At 43.1% G+C, this 20,798-nt stretch overlaps 1 protein-coding gene across 1 annotated transcript; it reads left to right on the forward strand.

Annotated features, from left to right (window-relative positions):
- Positions 1-5,763: 5,763 nt before the first annotated feature.
- LOC117816842 (NLR family CARD domain-containing protein 3-like) lies at positions 5,764-17,421 on the forward strand (the record flags this gene model as incomplete). The annotated part of the gene is made up of 7 exons (XM_034689210.1): positions 5,764-5,802; positions 7,662-7,872; positions 8,128-9,931; positions 10,019-10,192; positions 10,817-10,990; positions 16,684-16,730; positions 16,855-17,421. Coding segments are annotated over 7 exons (2,985 nt in total), but the record flags the coding sequence as incomplete, so codon positions are not given.
- Between the last annotated feature and the right edge of the window lie 3,377 nt (positions 17,422-20,798).

A 20,798-nucleotide genomic window follows, 5' to 3' on the forward strand; every position in this document is an offset into this window, starting at 1 on the left:
GTGACCGTTTTAAGGTCTGTTTCAGGGCACCCTTAGTGACTGTTTTAAGGTCTGTTTCAAGGCACCCTTAGTGACCGTTTTAAGGTCTGTTTCAGGGCACCCTTAGTGACTGTTTTAAGGTCTGTTTCAAGGCACCCTTAGTGACCGTTTTAAGGTCTGTTTCAGGGCACCCTTAGTGACTGTTTTAAGGTCTGTTTCAGGGCACCCTTAGTGACTGTTTTAAGGTCTGTTTCATGGCACCCTTAGGACTGTTTTAAGGTCTGTTTCAGGGCACCCTTAGTGACTGTTTTAAGGTCTGTTTCAGGGCACCCTTAGTGACCGTCTTAAGGTCTGTTTCAGGGCACCCTTAGTGACCGTTTTAATGTCTGTTTCAAGGCACCCTTAGTGACTGTTTTAAGGTCTGTTTCAGGGCACCCTTAGTGACTGTCTTAAGGTCTGTTTCAGGGCACCCTTAGTGACTGTTTTAAGGTCTGTTTCAGGGCACCCTTAGTGACTGTTTTAAGGTCTGTTTCAAGGCACCCTTAGTGACCGTTTTAAGGTCTGTTTGTGGGGAAACTTTTAGTGACTGTTTTAAGGTCTGTTTCAAGGCACCCTTAGTGACCGTTTTAAGGTCTGTTTCAAGGCACCCTTAGTGACTGTTTTAAGGTCTGTTTCAAGGCACCCTTAGAGACCGTTTTAAGGTCTGTTTCAGGGCACCCTTAGTGACTGTTTTAAGGTCTGTTTCAGGGCACCCTTAGTGACTGTTTTAAGGTCTGTTTCAAGGCACCCTTAGTGACTGTTTTAAGGTCTGTTTCAGGGCACCCTTAGTGACTGTTTTAAGGTCTGTTTCATGGCACCCTTAGGACTGTTTTAAGGTCTGTTTCAGGGCACCCTTAGTGACTGTTTTAAGGTCTGTTTCAGGGCACCCTTAGTGACCGTCTTAAGGTCTGTTTCAGGGCACCCTTAGTGACCGTTTTAATGTCTGTTTCAAGGCAACCTTAGTGACTGTTTTAAGGTCTGTTTCAGGGCACCCTTAGTGACTGTCTTAAGGTCTGTTTCAGGGCACCCTTAGTGACTGTTTTAAGGTCTGTTTCATGGCACCCTTAGGACTGTTTTAAGGTCTGTTTCAGGGCACCCTTAGTGACTGTTTTAAGGTCTGTTTCAGGGCACCCTTAGTGACCGTCTTAAGGTCTGTTTCAGGGCACCCTTAGTGACCGTTTTAATGTCTGTTTCAAGGCAACCTTAGTGACTGTTTTAAGGTCTGTTTCAGGGCACCCTTAGTGACTGTCTTAAGGTCTGTTTCAGGGCACCCTTAGTGACTGTTTTAAGGTCTGTTTCAGGGCACCCTTAGTGACTGTTTTAAGGTCTGTTTCAAGGCACCCTTAGTGACCGTTTTAAGGTCTGTTTCAGGGCACCCTTAGTGACTGTTTTAAGGTCTGTTTCAAGGCACCCGTAGTGACCGTTTTAAGGTCTATTTCAGGGCACCCTTAGTGACTGTTTTAAGGTCTGTTTCAAGGCACCCTTAGTGACTGTTTTAAGGTCTGTTTCAGGGCACCCTTAGTGACTGTTTTAAGGTCTGTTTCATGGCACCCTTAGGACTGTTTTAAGGTCTGTTTCAAGGCACCCTTAGTGACTGTTTTAAGGTCTGTTTCAGGGCACCCTTAGTGACCGTCTTAAGGTCTGTTTCAGGGCACCCTTAGTGACCGTTTTAATGTCTGTTTCAAGGCAACCTTAGTGACTGTTTTAAGGTCTGTTTCAGGGCACCCTTAGTGACTGTCTTAAGGTCTGTTTCAGGGCACCCTTAGTGACTGTTTTAAGGTCTGTTTCAGGGCACCCTTAGTGACTGTTTTAAGGTCTGTTTCAAGGCACCCTTAGTGACCGTTTTAAGGTCTGTTTCAGGGCACCCTTAGTGACTGTTTTAAGGTCTGTTTCAAGGCACCCGTATTGACCGTTTTAAGGTCTATTTCAGGGCACCCTTAGTGACCGTTTTAAGGTCTATTTCAGGGCACCCTTAGTGACTGTTTTAAGGTCTGTAGATTTGAAGATCTAGTGGATGATTTTTATTTTTCATGGAAAAGTGCTAGCGCTAGTTAGCATAGCCACATAGCTACATGTTCATAGCTGTGTACCAAGACACACGTCGACATACTGATAAATAAAACAACAAGAAACACTAAATCTGTGACCAATGGTTCAGAAAGGTCCTGCTGCAGGCGCCTCTCGGTCAGGATCAGATTCTGGATCAGATTCAGAGGGTTGAAGTAACGCAGGTCTGTGAGCAGCCGTGTATATTCAGCCAACATGTAAACATTAGATCAACGTGCTGGAGAGCCGAGGCACATCCACTTCCTGAGGGGGCGTGGTCAGAGAGAAAACAGAGTGTTCTGAGGAGGGCTGAAGAAGAGGGTTCTTCAGACATGCCAAAATCTGATTTCAAAGTGTTTTTTTGAGCATAAACTTTAAAGACATGTTTTGGGGACCTCTTAGATCAATATATTTTGATGAAAAAGAGCGTAATATGTCACCTTTAATAGGTTTCCTTTTTGCACTTTTTCTTGCTACCACAGAGCATTTTTGGTTTTTCTTTGCAGAATATTTTTTGCTAATGTTGTTGCCCTGTAGGAAAATGTTTTCATAAGAAATGAGTAAAGCTCATTCATTAGATAAGCTGCAGATTGAGCAATAAGAAATGAATGCAAAATATTTTTCATTTATTTAATGTTTATAGGCAATAACTTAAGCTTTGCTAGTTCAATGTTCAATATGTGCAATAAGTTCATTTCAATAAGTTTTGCAATAAACATTAAACCAGTCTGGCCCTTGACTTGCACTGATTTTTTTTTTACTTTGGCCCTCTGTGTATTTGAGTTTGACACCCCTGCTTTAAAGGCTCACACAATGAACAAACCATATTCCCTCAAACTGTGACAAAGGTCTTTGCCTTAAACGCTGAGGACACTGATACTTCACACTAAAACAACACACAGATACCAGACATCACCACAGCTGCAACATGTCCCGTTCAAAGCCTGTGTGCTGATGTGGACTACACAAACGCTCAGACACGTACTGATAAATATAATCAAATGTGTTAGAATGGAATTTTAAACTTGTCTCTGTTGTTGAAGAACTTGATGACTTGATATAAATATGCAATTGTTTCAAAAAGCATGAAGGCACACTGCAGCGTTAGAGTAGAATCAAAAGACCTTTATTTGACATGTTAGTGTGTATTTGAAACAGTCCACACATTGTGACCAGCTTCTGTCTCCATCAGAGCCACTGTCAGCAGAGCATCAGTGTGATCCTCACTGCTACTTCATCACATCTGTCAGTGCTGCTTTCATTAGAAGGTTAGGTAGCACCATCTAGAGGTCAGATAGTAGAACTACATCATGTGATCAGTGTGTAACCTGACTGACTGGGTTTCTGACACAGGTTAGAGTGACGTCACTCTGAAGGTATGAGGGTGTGACGGCGTCCTCAGATCAAACACACACAGACACACCAGGACTGATGAGGGACAAACCAGCAGCTTCTTCTCTCCACACATGAAGGTGGAAAGTGTCTGTAAGCTGACCTGAACTCACTTCAACAGGTGAGAATCCTTCCAGAGAAATCTCTACATGTTTGATGATCAGGATCACTGTGCTCACACGCTGCTGGATCACTGTTTGACTGGAGAAATGTTTCTGGATGCTGATTGGCTGTTTGAAATATGTTGTAGAGTTTCTGTCTGAGTTAAAGAGCAGTGATCTGACAAAGATTGACCTGTTCTATAGTTTGTGTTTGTGGAGTAGAGTCAGCAGCAGTTTGATTATAAACTGAGTCACACCGTCAGTGAGAAATACAGGGAGTGTGTGAACCGGTCTGACAGCCTGGATCCACTTGGCTCAGATGCTTAGATTTATTAACTGTTGATACTCTGAAGTGAAGAGCGTGGGTGAAGAGGTCAGAGGTCAAACATATTCCAACAATGACAGTGACTCGGTTTCACTAAAGACCCTTTAGACCAGTCCATGTCTGAACTGTCCTGCCAGAGGGGACCAGAGCCAGACCAGGGTGGAAGTGGTTTCTAATGTTTAATCAGGTCCTTCAGCTGTCTGGAGGACCCTCAGCTGTCTGGAGGCCCCAAAAGAACAGAAGAGGAGACCTGTCCTTTGTTTCTGTTTGATATTTGTCAGAATTTGAATATTTCAAAGTGAAATCAAAGACTGAAGGATTTTCAGATCAATATAACGCACTGGAGGATTGAGACAGATACTCTTTGGTTGGACTTTAACACATTTAGACAATATAATGTATCTAATATATTATTGTGGTCACCACAGTGAGTTTATGGGAGAGTGTGGGGGCGGTGTTTGGGCTCATCAGGTCCTGTTTGGGGCTCCAACAAGGTTTGTGTCAATCCTGAATATCTGTGTTGTTACTGAGAGCAATGTGAGCTCATGTGTGTCTCTGTGGTGTAAAGCTTGTTGTAATGATGAACATGTTGTTGTGTTTGTGTGAAGGTGGAGGCTCTGCTATGAATCAGTGTGAGGACGGAGAGGAGGGAGCCCCTCCCTCTAAAAGCACTCTGTGTGGGGAACATGAAGCTCAGAGGTGAGATGAGGATCTCTACCTGTCCATGAATCTGCTCCATGTCAGAGCTCAGCACTCACATAACTGTGTGTGTGTGTGTGTGTGTGTGTGTGTGTGTGTGTGTGTGTGTGTGTGTGTGTGTGTGTGTGTGTGTGTGTGTGTGTGTGTGTGTGTGTGTGTGTGTAAGGCAAGAGAAGCAACATGGACCAGATTCTGCTGGACCTGGACTGAAACTGTCGTCTATTAAGACACTAACATCGATGTTAGACTCTTTTAAGTTTAAAGATGGACGACAGTCTGCTGATAAAATGTAAGAATGTTGAAGGTTTGTGTCCGTTGTCATCAAACTGTTCTCAGAAGGGTTAAAAAAAAGTATAAAAAGTGTACCTCTGAACAACATTTCTACCACAATCTCTATAACCACCTTTTGTCTATAAAACTCAGCAGAACTTTTTCAAGGGCTTGTAGTGTTCTTTCACTTTTTTGGCACTTATTATTTTCAGAGTCAAACACGAGAGACCAGACTCTCCTGGACCTGGACCCAGCTGTGCGTCCTTAAAGAGTGACCGGTCTATGGGTCCACCTTTGAACTTCAAAGATGGCCATCAGTCTGATGGTCCAAAGTAAGAATCCATCACAGCGTTTTTATCAGAATCAAACATTAGAAAAGTTTGTTGTAAATTTCAGCAGCACTCAAACCTGGAAGATTTTCAGAGTTCATGTTTGTTCATCAGTGTTTGTGATTCTGTCAGAGTCCAACTTCAGAGACCAGACTCTCCTGGACCTGGACCCAGCTGTGTGTCCTTAAAGAGTGACTGGTCTATGTACGAACCACTTGATTTCAAATCAGTAGAGAAGAGTGCTGATGAAAGGTAAGCCTCTCAAAGTGAACTTCCTGTTGTTGTGTGTGAAACATTTGTAACTGTGGTTGGTGTTTTCTCTGTGAAGGTGAACATTAGTCACTGGTTGTGTTTCTATCAGGATCAACACAGTAAACAGGATTGGAGGCAGAAAGAACTGTACTCAGCATGTAGTATCTTCATGTGTGTCCTGTGTTTGTAGGAGGATCCAGCAGTGTTTCTACCAGGATCCACTACATAGAATCTATCACATCAACACTGTGTGTCATTATATCATATACACTACATGATATTCTATTTGTTCCACAGAGTTCAGAGATCAGAGCCTCCCATTGGTCAGTCTGCCCAGCAGCATCAAACACAGCTGGACTCCATATTGATGGTGAGTAAATGTACAAACACAGCTCCTCCTGAGAATCAGAGCACACACTCATTCTGTTTGGATGTTTCTGTTTCCTGATTACACTGTAAACATCATCTCTGCCTGAATTCTCTTCACACTCAGTGTTTAACTGATTGAATGAAGTCTTTCTGAGCTGCACACAGTCAGAGGTCAGAGGTCATGCTGCTCTCACACAGACTCAGACTTTGGCAGCAGAGTTCACAAAGTGAGTCCAGTTTGAGGTCTAAACAACAGAAACACTTTGCTTCATGTTAATGACAGCTGCTGCTTTCAGCTTCATTCTAATAAACACATCAGGACTAAAGTCACTGCAGACTATTTCTGGATGAAAGCACACCAGGAGATTTCTCCAACAGGAAGTTCATTACATAGAAACTTGATTTGGGATGTTGACAGATGGGCTCCACTGTTTCTGTCTTTGTGGGGGAAAGTTAATACTCTGAAAATGAACTGTATTCCTTAAATGAACTACCTTCTCCAATCTCTCTCAATAAATATTCCTTTAAAGTTTTTTGAACAGTTTGATCGTTTATCTAAAAAAATTCTTTGGAATAGGAAACGACCGAGGATGCGGTTAGAAAAATTGCAACTCCCAGTAGACAGAGCTGGTCTGGGACTTAACCTCAGACACATAGCTCAGTGGTCCATTCCACCCCTCACCCCATTAGCATGTTTGTCCACTAAATTGTGGAAAGAGAGGAAGTCCCACCCAGTCATCTCTCATTTGCATATGACAGCTGTCATGTCATGGTTATGACAGTGTCATGTCAGTCTTATGCATACCCCTTCAAATAATATAGACATCCATCTTGGGCTTGGCCATGAGGCCTCTCATTACTCTAAAATACTTGGTTGGGCCACTTCACTTCCGTCAGCACTAAGAACTATTTGGGAAAGAGATTTAAAACACTCATTTGATGATACAGAATGGAAAACGATTTGTCAAATCATAGAAACTGTTAAGAGGCATGAAAGTAAGACTAATTCAGTTTAAAATATTGAATCACTTTTATTGGACACCCTGGGGGTTATGTCACCTCAGTCTTAAAAATACAGCTGATTGCTGGAAATGTCAGGATTCAGTAGGGACATTACTGCATGCTCTCTGGCAGTGCCCACAGATGAAAAACTTTAGGTAACAAATTCACGACTGCATAAAGGAGATCACAAGAGACCATTTTGAATTCTGTCCTAGGCTATATGTAATGGGTGACCCACCAATACTGAGAGGCTGCAGAAATGCAGAATTGATTCAAACAGCCATAATAGTGGGCAGACAGACTCTATTAAGAGGATGGAAAAAATACAGAAGCCCTCTCATATGGAGAGTGGTTCCTCGTACTAGGAAGGGTGGCCTCATATAAACAACTTTTCTACAGACAGACTAACAGGTGGAATGATTATCTTTTAAAGTGAAAGAGCTACCAGATCTTTATAATCAACTAACAAAGACACAGTATGTAATTGTATTTTCATGCTTTTATTTTTATCTATTTGTGTTTTTGTTTATTTTCATTATTATTATTTTGTTTCAATTTTATTTGTTTGTTTATTGTTTTTTCTTTCTTTCCTATTTGTTGTTTGAAGCAAATACACAATGTTATTCTGTTTTGTGCATTTATTAAGAAATTATGTAAATGTATGAATGTTGCAAAATATCAAAAAAGCAATACAATTGTAATTCTTAAAAATAAGAAACTTGAAATTTAGAAGACAGGACCATCCACAGACTAAGTCCTGAAGCAGCATTGTGATCCAGTCTCCATGCTGGACTCTGCAGACCAGCAGGCTCTCCGTCTGTCACAGATGATCTGATGTTCTATTTTGTTCTGCTCCAGCTGCTCCAGGAGAACATCATCAGTTTTGTAAAGACCGAGCTGAAGGAGATCCAGAGAGCTCTGAGTCCAGATTACCCAGAATGCTTAGAGAGTCAGAGGGAGGATGAAGAGGATGAAGAGCAGAGGAGGAGCAGAGAGGCCTTTCTGGAGATCACTCTGCACTTCCTGAGGAGAATGAAGCAGGAGGAGCTGGCTGACTGTCTGCAGAGCAGTAAGAGGATTTAAACACATTGAACATGATGGATAGAGGAAATGGAGACAACATGGGAGAGGTTTACATTTCAAACTCTGTTAATATGATGCACACATTTGTATCACATCTATGAGCTGTGAGAAAGTGTTCACAGCTGATGAAGAGATTTCAGAGAGGAGGAAAATCAAATCCATCCTGATGTCTGAAAGTGTAAATTCATCAGACTGATTGTAGCTTCAGATCATTCATCACATTTCTCTTTGGTTCTTTCAGGAACTGTTGCTGCAGAGTGCAGACGTAAACTGAAGTCTGACCTGAAGGAGAAGTTCCAGTGTGTGTTTGAGGGGATCGCTAAAGCAGGAAACCCAACCCTTCTGAACCAGATCTACACAGAGCTCTACATCACAGAGGGAGGGACTGGAGAGGTCAATGATGAACATGAGGTCAGACAGATTGAAGCAGCATCCAGGACACCACACAGACCAGAGACCACCATCAGACAAGAAGACATCTTTAAAGGCTCACCTGGAAGAGATCAACCAATCAGAGCAGTGCTGACAAAGGGAGTGGCTGGCATCGGGAAAACAGTCTTAACACAGAAGTTCACTCTGGACTGGGCTGAAGACAAAGCCCACCAGGACATCCAGTTCACATTCCCCTTCACTTTCAGAGAGCTGAATGTGCTGAGAGAGAGAAAGTTCAGCTTGGTGGAACTTGTTCATCACTTCTTTACTCAGACCAGAGAAGCAGGACTCTGCAGGTTTGAAGAGTTCCAGGTTGTGTTCATCTTTGACGGTCTGGATGAGTGTCGACTTCCTCTGGACTTCCACAACAATCAGATCCTGACTGATGTTACAGAGTCCACCTTAGTGGATGTGCTGCTGACAAACCTCATCAAGGGGAACCTGCTCCCCTCTGCCCGCCTCTGGATAACCACAAGACCTGCAGCAGCCAATCAGATCCCTCCTGAGTGTGTTGACATGGTGACAGAGGTCAGAGGGTTCACTGACCCTCAGAAGGAGGAGTACTTCAGGAAGAGGTTCAGAGACCATGAGCAGGCCAGCAGAGTCATCTCCCACATCAAGACATCCCGAAGCCTCCACATCATGTGCCACATCCCAGTCTTCTGCTGGATCACTTCTACAGTTCTGGAGGATGTGCTGAAGACCAGAGAGGGAGGAGAGCTGCCCAGGACCCTGACTGAGATGTACATCCACTTCCTGGTGGTCCAGTCCAGACTGAAGAGCATCAAGTACGATGGAGGAGCTGAGACTGATCCACTCTGGAGTCCAGAGAGCAGGAAGATGATCGAGTCTCTGGGAAAACTGGCTTTTGATCAGCTGCAGAAAGGAAACCTGATCTTCTATGAGTCCGACCTGACAGAGTGTGGCATCAACATCAAGGAAGCCTCAGTGTACTCAGGAGTGTTCACACAGATCTTCAGAGAGGAGAGAGGACTGTACCAGGACCAGGTGTTCTGCTTCATCCACCTGAGCGTTCAGGAGTTTCTGGCTGCTCTTCATGTCCATCTGACCTTCACCAGGTCTGGACTCAACCTGATGGAAGAAGAACAACCAACGTCCCCAACCTCTAAAATCTTTAGAGACAAACCTAAACTGAAACGTCTCCATCAGAGATCTGTGGACCAGGTCTTACAGAGTCCAAACGGACACCTGGACTTGTTCCTGCGCTTCCTCCTGGGTCTTTCACTGCAGACCAATCAGACCCTCCTGAGAGGTCTGCTGACACAGACAGGAAGTAACTCACAGACCAATCAGAAAACAGTCCACTACATCAAGAAGAGGATCAGTGAGGATCTGTCTGCAGAGAGAAGCATCAACCTGTTCCACTGTCTGAATGAACTGAATGATCGATCTCTAGTGGAGGAGATCCAACAGTCCCTGAGATCAGGACGTCTCTCCACAGAGGAACTGTCTCCTGCTCAGTGGTCAGCTCTGGTCTTCATCTTACTGTCCTCAGAGAAAGATCTGGACGTGTTTGACCTGAAGGAATACTCTGCTTCAGAGGAGGCTCTTCTGAGGCTGCTGCCAGTGATCAAAGCCTCCAACAAAGCTGTGTGAGTTCATGAGTGAGACATTTGAATTAGAATTAATTCTGTTCATGACATCTGAAACCATTTGTTTGTTCTCATAATCATCTTCAGGCTGAGTGGATGTAACCTGTCAGAGAGAAGCTGTGAAGCTCTGTCCTCAGTCCTCAGCTCACAGTCCTCCAGTCTGAGAGACCTGGACCTGAGTAACAACAACCTGCAGGATTCAGGAGTGAAGAAGCTGTCTGCTGGACTGAAGAGTCCTCAATGTAAACTGGAAACTCTCAGGTCAGGTTTCCTGCTCATTATGCTTCAGATTTTTAGAAATAGTAATAATCAGAAGAATTGTAATTACTGCATGATTTCTTTTCTAACTCCAGACTGTCAGGATGTCTGATCACAGAGGAAGGCTGTGCTTCTCTGGTCCCATCTCTAAGCTCCAATCCCTCCAGTCTGAGAGACCTGGACCTGAGTAACAACAACCTGCAGGATTCAGGAGTGAAGAAGCTGTCTGCTGGACTGAAGAGTCCTCACTGTAAACTGGAGACTCTCAGGTCAGGTTTCCTGCTCATTATACTTCAGGTTTTTAGAAATAGTAATCATCAGAAGAATTGTAATTACTGCATGATTTCCTTTCTATCTCCAGTCTGTCAGGATGTCTGATCAAAAAGGGTGACTGTGCTTCTTTGGCCTCAGCTCTAAACTCCAATCCCTCCCACATGAGAGAGCTGGACCTGAGTAACAACGACCTGCAGGATTCAGGAGTGACAAAGCTGTCTGCTGTACTGAAGAGTCCTCACAGTAAACTGGAAACTCTCAGGTCAGGTTTCCTGCTCATTATGCTTCAGATTTTTAGAAATAGTAATAATCAGAAGAATTGTAATTACTGCATGATTTATTTTCTAACTCCAGACTGTCAGGATGTCTGATCACAGAGGAGGGCTGTGCTTCTCTGGTCTCAGCTCTAAAGTCCAAACCCTCAAGTCTGAGAGAGCTGGACCTGAGTAACAATAACCTGCAGGATTCAGGAGTGACAAAGCTGTCTGCTGCACTGAAGAGTCCTCACTGTAAACTGGAAACTCTCAGGTCAGGTTTCCTGCTCATTATGCTTCAGGTTTTTAGAAATAGTAATAATCAATAAACTTTTAATTACTGCATGATTGCTTTTCTAACTCCAGTCTGTCAGGATGTCTGATCAAAGAGGATGGCTGTGCTTCTCTGGCATCAGCTCTAAACTCCAATCCCTCCCACCTGAGAGAGCTGGACCTGAGTAACAACGACCTGCAGGATTCAGGAGTGAAGAAGCTGTCTGCTGGACTGAAGAGTCCTCACTGTAAACTGGAAACTCTCAGGTCAGGTTTCCTGCTCATTATGCTTAAGGTTTATGGAAATAGTAATAATCAGAGACTTTTAATTACTACATCATTGCTTTTCTAACTCCAGTCTGTCAGGATGTCTGATCACAGCGGAAGGCTGTCTCTCTTTGGCCACTGCTCTAAAGTCCAAACCCTCAAGTCTGAGAGAGCTGGACCTGAGCTACAACCATCCAGGAGACTCAGGAGTGAATCTGCTGTCTGCTGTACTCGAGGATCCGCTCTGCAGACTGCAAACACTGAGGTATGAGCAGATAACAAGAACTCAAACACTGAATGTGCAGAAGAAAACATCTCATTCACTAAAAAAAGCATCTTGTTTTCTTATTCCTGTAAGACAGTGGGTCACAAACTTTTACTGCAGGGCCCCCCTTTGGTGGATTTATATATTTTCACCCCAGATGATCATAGACACACACAAGAGTGTCTATGATCCCCCCCCCCCCCACACACACACACCACACAACTTCATTTGTCGGTGGTTCATTTATGTGTTTGCTTAATTACTTTTTGAGGTGATGGTATTTTGCAGTATTATAAAATGATGAGGGATGAAACATGAGATGCACATGTATACTGTATATGTATGAAAATATGTCACTATGACCCCCTTCTCCCCTCACATGTCTGCAATGCAACACTCAGCTCATGTCTGAGCCTGAGACCACAGACGGATGTTTTTATAAGCCTCTCTGTGTTCAGTTCTCTGTACTTTGTAGCTTCTTATTAAATCTGTGTGATCTGAATTTCCTTTTCTCTCCTACTTACCTGTTCATATCATTTAGACATCTACCTGTACTTTATTCTACTCTTTGAGTTGTGTCAAGTTACTACAGCTGACAACATGCTGCTTCCTGATGTGGCTCTTACAGAGTAAAGTTATTTTTGATAATATAACATGAGGGGACTTTTATTGTGAAGAGTTTGTCAGAAATTAAAGGTTTATCATTGAAGTAGCTCAGCTCCACAGTTCGTGAATTACTGCTTTAAGAGCAGTGATTGGGTCGGAATCAGACACTTACTCACTAAATGTCACAAACTGATAATCTCTGATGATCAGCTGATTGATCAGGTAACCTACAGCTGCACTGTCTTCTTAAAATGATGTTAATAAACATCATATTTCTGACAGTTACTACGTTTAGAGAGAATTAAGAGGCCGGCTGAATGAGCTTCTCTGTTAGCATGGACAGTAAAGGTTATGAATCAAGATACATGAGGACTCTCATCAGTGTTGACACTACGTCCCATTATGTATTAAGTAATAGAAGATTGGTTGTATACCTCCCATCCTAATGATACAAATATATTTATTTGGATAGCTACAAAAGGGAAACGAAAAGTAAATAAATCATCTAACCAAAATAGCAAGAGGCTTCCATTTCTTTCAATAAATATATCACAAACTAATAATAAATAAATAAAAAAGTAGCCTCTTCCAACACAGATAATATATCCCATATTTAAAATCTTATAAAAAGAGATACAGACATGATTGGGTAGTCTGTACTGCCACCTAGTGGTGTTCTCAAGTGAGACTGTAAATACACTATTACTCATTTTCGGCCGCCTACGGCCCTTTCCGTTCATTGCTGGTCGTTTTTGACATTTACGACACTCCTCTTATATTTCTGGCAAAGTCCAATGTCTTTCCGCGGGCTGTTTTCCAGTTGTAACAAAATATACAGGAAAAGAAGGCACAGCCAAAAGGGACACACATCAGTCCCAACAAACATTTTACATGTAAGCATTTTTTTAACAGCTGCACGTGTCCCGGTGGCAGTTTTAGCACAAAATTGACTGAACGTCCATAAACATTGCAAACATATACTACTCACACTTATCCGTCAGGTGTATTTGCCTCCCCCAAAGTATTAATAAATGCCATCGCTGCCTCGGGCTTGTCAAAAGTCTTTGCCGCTTTGTTTACCGTGATTCTCAAGGAAGCAGGGTAATTAAGGCCATAGCTGTGTGGTGCCTCTTCCTTGCCTCATCAAAAGCCAGACGCTTTCTCTGGGTTCTGTTGGAGAAGTCCTTGAAGAAGAAGATCCTGTTTCCCTCGAAATGTATGTTTTTCGCCCTTCTGGCCGAAATTTTGCCTCTATCACGCTGGAAAGGCTTTCCGTGATTGTGGTCATGGCTTTGGCCATTGCAGGGCTCAGCAGTTCCAACTCAGTTGTCTCCGCTACGCCATCTTGTGCTTTATCAGCCTTGCTAGCCAAAGTGTGCTTCTTCTCCTGAGTCCTCTTAGCGTTTTGGAAGCCATTATAACAAGTGAATGTCCCCAGGACTGCTCCAGAGACATCCCATAAACTTCCGACAATGTTTAAAGTTAGTTTGGGCTGCAACAGAAGTAAAAAGTCAGGATATTTGCACTGAAAATGCGAGAGCTCTAGCCGGGCGCTGCCATTCGGTCCGTATCACCGGAAGTTCCTGTCGTCTCTTCTTGATTTGATTGTCTCTGTGTTTGGTGAGCCATCAAACAAACCCTCAGAGCTCCAAAGACACGCCTCATTCATATATTCACCCTCAGTGAACGACTGTCCATGGTCTGCAGTGAGCAGTGCTATGGCTGCCTTTGGTAGGGTGAGGCTGTTAGTTTGGTTCCTAGACCTCCACACAGCACGTTGGATGGATTCAGTCCAGTCTTCTTCCTCAGAAGATTTCTCCTGCTCGCTCTCAAAGTGGTGTTTAACACCGCACACACGCTCTTCTATCCACAGGGGTCTGCACTCTGAAAAAGAAGAGGATAGATTAAAGTGAATCTCAGCATGAACAGAACTAAGGAAGTCACAGATGTTAGAAACATGGATTCAAAGTACTGGATGCATAACTGTGTTAAACAATGAGATCAAACAGTATTCATTGAGCTTCATCAGCCCAGATACAGTGGGGCAAAAAAGTATTTAGTCAGCCACTGATTTTGCAAGTTCTCCTATTTAGAAAGATGAGAGAGGTCTGTAATTTTCATCAGAGGTACACTTCAACTATGAGACACAAAATGAGACAAAAAAATCCAGGAAATCACATTGTAGGATTTTTAAAGATTTTTTTATGGTGGAAAATAAGTATTTGGTCAATAACAAACAAGCAAGATTTCTGGCTCTCACAGACCTGTAACTTCTTCTTTAAGAAGCTCTTCTGTCCTCCACTCGTTACCTGTATTAATGGCTCCTGTTTGAACTGGTTATCTGTATAAAAGACACCTGTCCACAGCCTCAAACACTCAGACTCCAAACTCAACCATGGCCAAGACCAAAGAGCTGTCCAAGGACACTAGGAAGACAGTTGTGGACCTGCACCAGGCTGGGAAGAGTGAATCTACAATAGGCAAGCAGGTTGGTGTGACTAAATCAACTGTGGGAGCAATTGTAAGAAAATGGAAGACATACAAGACCATTGATAATCTCCCTCGATCTGGGGCCCCACCCAAGATCTCATCCCGTGGGGTCAAAATGATCATGAGAACGGTGAGCAAAAATCCCAGAACTACACGGAGGGACCTGATGAATGACCTACAGAGAGCTGGGACCAAAGTAACAAAGACTACCATCAGTAACACACTACGCCAAGAGGGACTCAAATCCTGCTGCACCAGACGTGTCCCCCTGCTTAAACCAGTACATGTCCAGGCCCGTCTGAAGTTTGCCAGAGAGCATATGGATGATCCAGAAGAGGATTGGGAGAATATCATGTGGTCAGATGAAACCAAAATAGAACTTTTTAGTAAAAACTCAACTCGTCATGTTTGGAGGAAGAAGAATGCTGAGTTGCATCCCAAGAACACCATACCTACTGTGAAGCATGGGGGTGGAAACCTCATGCTTTGGGGCTGTTTTTCTGCAAAGGGGTCAGGACGACTGATCCGTGTTAAGGGAAGAATGAACGGGGCCATGTATCGTGAGATTTTAAGCCAAAACCTCCTTCCATCAGTGAGAGCATTGAAGATGGAACGTGGCAGGGTCATGACAATGATCCCAAACACACCGCTCGGGCAACGAAGGAGTGGCTCTGTAAAAAGCATTTCAAGGTCCTGGAGTGGCCTAGCCAGTCTCCAGACCTCAACCCCATAGAAAATTTGTGGAGGGAGTTGAAAGTCCGTGTTGCCCAGCGACAGCCCCAAAACATCACTGCTCTAGAGGAGATCTGCATGGAGGAATGGGCCAAAATACCAGCTACAGTGTGTGCAAACCTGGTGAAGACTTACAGGAAACGCTTGACCTCTGTCATTGCCAACAAAGGTTATGTTACAAAGTATTGAGTTGAACTTTTGTTATTGACCAAATACTTATTTTCCACCATCATTTACAAATAAATTCTTTCAAAATCCTACAATGTGATTTCCTGGATTTTTTTTCCTCATTTTGTCTCTCATAGTTGAAGTGTATCTCTGATGAAAATTACAGACCTCTCTCATCTTTCTAAGTGGGAGAACTTGCAAAATCAGTGGCTGACTAAATACTTTTTTGCCCCACTGTATACTGGTTTACAGCTGATCACTTCTCTGCTGGCTTTTCCTCTGGCTGAGTTCAAATGAGAGCTTTCATTTAATCTTCATTCATATTTAGAAGAAGAGAGCACACTCCTTCATATCTCTATCTGCATCTGAATGAGCTTTTTATACTGCAGAGTGAACACAAGCCCTAAAAGAAGAAGTTAGTCTCTTTTTAAAGGAGGAAAAGAAAGTCTCCATGTTGGAGGACAGAGCAACAGCCAGCCTTTGCTTTTTGAATCTTTGACTTCTTCTTCTTTTTCTCCGAGTATCTCAACACTGTCAGAAAAAGAGACAGAGTGATGGAGACAGCTGGCTCAGAGGAGTTTCAGCCTGTTTCTCTGTCACAGGGACAAACTGAGGAACACTATGGCGTGAAATTGCTGACAAAATTATCATGCAAACAGACAAGATCCTCGCACAAGGAGAGGTGGAACCAAGGACTCTGTCCCTGCAGCCAATCACGCTCAGACACCATCGTGACTGTGCCTGCCTACTCTGCCTGCTCCCTGACTGACAAGACTAAAATATACTCGAGTGCGACAACTCTGTTGCCTGCGAGCAGGAGAGGCACAGCTCCCAGGGGAATCAGCTGCATGCACAGATTAAACCTGTAAGCACTCAGTTCACTTCTGCATGCACTCTAAAGGTAGTTTTCCTCTCACAGGCTGAAAATTTGCTCTCTTGAGCAGAGAAATGTTGCACGTGAGTGATGTGTAAGCGCTCACAAAGACAATTTTTCTGCATGGTCTCTATGACTTGCGTGCAGGTTCCACTTCTTCTCGTGCAAGGATCTCGTCTGTTCCTGCGATAATTTTGTCAGCGATCTCATGCCATGAACACTGCTTCATGTTGAACAGCAGGTAGGACTCATGTTGGACTGAACATCACTCTGACTGTGTTTCTTCCTCCAGGGTGGACCATGGTGGAGAGCAGAGGTTAAAACCTGGAGTGAAGAAGTGTAAGTGTGGAATCAGTTTGACTCATGATGACCAAACAGCAGACTGTCAGCTAACAAAGAATAAAGCCTTCAGGTGTGTCTGATGATAAACTGCTGCTGTGTTGTGTCTTTGTCTCTCCATCAGATGTCTGTGAACTCACTCTGGACTCAAACACAGCACACAGAGAGCTCAGACTGTCTGAAGACAACAGGGAGGTGAAATGTGTGGAAAAGGATCAGTCATATCCTGATCATCCAGACAGATTTGACTCCTATCATCAGCTGCTGTGTAGAGATGGTCTGACTGGTCGCTGTTACTGGGAGGTCAAGTGGAGAGGAGAGGTTTATATATCAGTGAGTTACAGAGGAATCAGAAGGAAAGGAGTCAGAGACGACTGTGAATTTGGATATAATGATCAGTCTTGGAGTCTGTTCTGCTATGATGAGGGTTACTCTGTCCGTCACAACAAGATAAGAACATTCCTCCCTCTCTCCTCGTCCTCTGACTCTCACAGAGTAGCAGTGTATGTAGATTGTCCTGCTGGCACTCTGTCCTTCTACAGAGTCTCCTCTGACTCTTTGATCCACCTCCACACCTTCAGCACCTCCTTCACTGAACCTCTGTATCCTGGGTTTGGGTTGTGGTATTATGGTTCCTCAGTGCGTGTGTGTTCTGTGTAGCAGGGAGAGTCTCCTTCTCTCTACACAAACACTACACACACACACACACACACACACACACACACACACACACACACACACACACACACACACACACACACACATACACACACACACACACACACACACACACACATACACACACACACACACACACACACACACACACACACACACACACACACACACACACACACACACACACACACACACATACACACACACACACACAGCTGCTGAAGAACAGTGTACCCTCTGCACTAACACACACACCCTTCAGCTGATCATGTGACTGTTTCTGTCTCAGCAGTATGAATGTTAATAAAGAGCAGGACTCAATGGATACCTGACCTCACTGAACTTCTTGACATCTCTCTGGTGAAAGCATCAGGCCTCACTCAGACTTGTTTCATGTTACAATGAAGCCAAGAAACTTTAGGGGACATGTTTGAATGCAGTACCTTTGACATGAACAACTTACACCTGCTTCACTACAGCTGCTGTTGGTTCAGATAGAGAGTCAATGATGGGCTCCTCCAAAGAGTTATTGTTCACACACTATTTAGCATATCCAGTACATCTGCTGCTGGGAGGGGGATGAGTCTGCATACAGGGACGAGGTAGAGAGTCTGACTGGGTGGTGTAAGGACAATAACCTGGTCCAAAACCTGCCTCTACTTTGTTTTGTTAACATGAAAATGAATATCTACTGATAGCTTGTAGAGTGTCATAGATGGACTGTCTAATTAAATATATATAAAAAAATAAAAGTTAGATACCAAAATGTTGAATACTCCTATTCCTTTATAAACAGACTTGGATTTCCTAAAACCGACCTACTGAGATCTGGTTCCTGCACGTTCCATACACGGCATGCAGCACATAGGGTTTTAGGGCAATGACTGCATAACCTGCATGAAATACAAAGCTGAATCATGCTGTGGTCCTGTTATACATGGATGATTGTGTTATAACCACACAAGTACATGTGTGTTCACCCTTGCCGATAACAATATTGGGTCAAAGATATGTTGCTTTGTTTGCCTCTTGGTGTGCAGTTACCTTTGTCACTTCCTTGCAGTAGACTAAACTCTAGGAGAGAGTTTAGTGCAGTGACCACAAGAGCACCTGTTGGTGAAATAGGACCATTATAAAGTATAAAAACTGGATTGTTTGATTAAAAATGTGAGAGCCAAAACATTCAAAACTTCTGAGTGGCATCGTCTACCATTCAGACACCCCCCCCATCCTTTCATGCCCCTCCATCTACTTGGTATTAGTTGTCCCGACGTTTGCAGGCTCAGATTGGTACAGCTCTGGACCCGCTTGATGGTGGCCACCAGGTGATTCAGGAGGGGGGAAGTTATTGAGAGATTTGATATTATCGAGAGGTTTGGTATCAGACCAATATAAGGCCATGAGCTGGAACATTCAGGCATTGTGTAACTGTTATGAAGTTATGAGAATTATAAATATTAGAACTTCCCATGAGTTCAAAAGTAGTACTGGGTCACTTTGACCTGGAACCAGACATGTGTTGGGTGTAGATAAACATGTTGTTTTAGCTCATAACAATAACAGATCTCACAGGAAACTGAAGGTGTGTGTGGAACTGGAAAGGGAGCCACAGGATGCTCTTGAAGGACATTATTCAATGTTGCCAATGGACCAGGACATTGCCTTATATTCATGGAGACCATCTTGTAGCTGAGATTGTGTGACGTTGTTGTGAAGTGTTTAAAAGCAGAGGGTTCTGTATCATTAAAGGAGACTCAGACCATCAGGCCAGACTCTGTTGTTTTGTTTGAGAATATGTTAACATTATCAGACAGTGGGCTTCTGAAGGTGTGGTATTTTAAACCATTCCTCGACGAATGTTGATATTCTGCTTCAATGATAACTATGAAAGATGTGATTCTTTCCCCTACACGTCCCTGCATGTCCTCCACTTTCCACAGCCATTCCCACTCATGCATGTCTCATGCTAGAGTCTGAATGAGTTGTGTCAGATTGTCTCCCTCTATTGGTGTTACCTCCATTCTTGTCCAATCTCCCACTTCTCTTTGACTTTGTCTTTGCATACACCTCATAGTTTAGGGCATATCCTATAAAATAACAATCTGATACTTATGTTGTTGCACTTTTTTTAGATTCTTCAACGTAACCTTCAGCTGACAATTGAACAAATGTTTCTTATTGTCCATCAGTAAAAAGCCAGCATTTATAACCACACTGGTATGCATGTGTCTTAAGTTCATTGTAAATAAGTTATTTACAATTTAACAATTATCATTATATTTAACTTTTATGCCTCCAAAGAGTCTCCGTTGACCTGATCCTCCTGTTTGGCTTGAAACAATAAACTAATCATTTTGTTCTGGCCCTTGTTAGGAGTTTCAAAAATGTAGTATAAACTAAAAATAAAACAATAAAACCTTTACTTATGTCGCTGCATATGCCAGGACTGGCAGCCTGCCGTAGGAGTAGCTGCCATCATATGTCGTTCCTCAGTGGCCTGCCAGTCTGTTTGGGGCCTCAAAAGAGAAAGACTGGTTTCAGACTGTCACTAGAGGACCAGTCATGCCTCAATTATACATTAAAACAAATCTATCTTTATTGACAGTTAGTGCAACACCATGATGTAAATAAACCAATGGTGGTTTCTTTGGTTTGAGTGTCACATGTTTTACAATATGTTTATTCAGGACTGCTGTGATGAATTTCATCCTCATCCCAGAATCCAGACAGAAGACTTTTTAGAGCTGTCTGCAAAGAATATTTATTTACATTAGGTCAGTCAAACAGTTGTTAAATAGAAGGAAAAGAAAAGGCAGAAACATGTTTTTACAGAGTAGTATTCATTTGGAAGGGTAGACTTGTTGCTAAAGCCGTTGATGTACTAACCTTTTCCTTCTCTGATATGGTGGAGCTTGAAAAGTGCTGTCCATGCTCCTGTCCTTTGAAATGTTGGTGGGTGTCAGAGTAGATTGCACTGATGTACTGTCAGATGTCCTTGCTGTAAAATTAAGAAATGACACAGTACATTTAGCTTGGTATTGACACAGATTTGTATTTAAATTTAGTCAGACCTTGAGACACACATCTGCTGAGACTGCACATTAAGGGAGCACTTTTACCCCGGTTACCCCAACTGAGCCTTCATCAAGACCTCCAAGAAGCGGATTTCCAACAGAGAGGAGAACAGCAACAAACGACGAAGCATCGTTATCCCATACCTGTCTGGGGTCTCGGAGAAACTTCAGAGTATCTTCAACAAACACAACATCCCTGTTCATTTCAAGCCATCCAACACACTGAGACAAAAACTGGTTCATCCCAAGGACAAAACACCTCAGCACAAACAGAGTGCTGTAGTTTATGCCATACAGTGTAACGAAGATTGCAGGG

The sequence above is a fragment of the Notolabrus celidotus genome, chromosome 8 (genome assembly GCF_009762535.1).
Source record: "Notolabrus celidotus isolate fNotCel1 chromosome 8, fNotCel1.pri, whole genome shotgun sequence".
Taxonomy (NCBI): domain Eukaryota; kingdom Metazoa; phylum Chordata; class Actinopteri; order Labriformes; family Labridae; genus Notolabrus; species Notolabrus celidotus.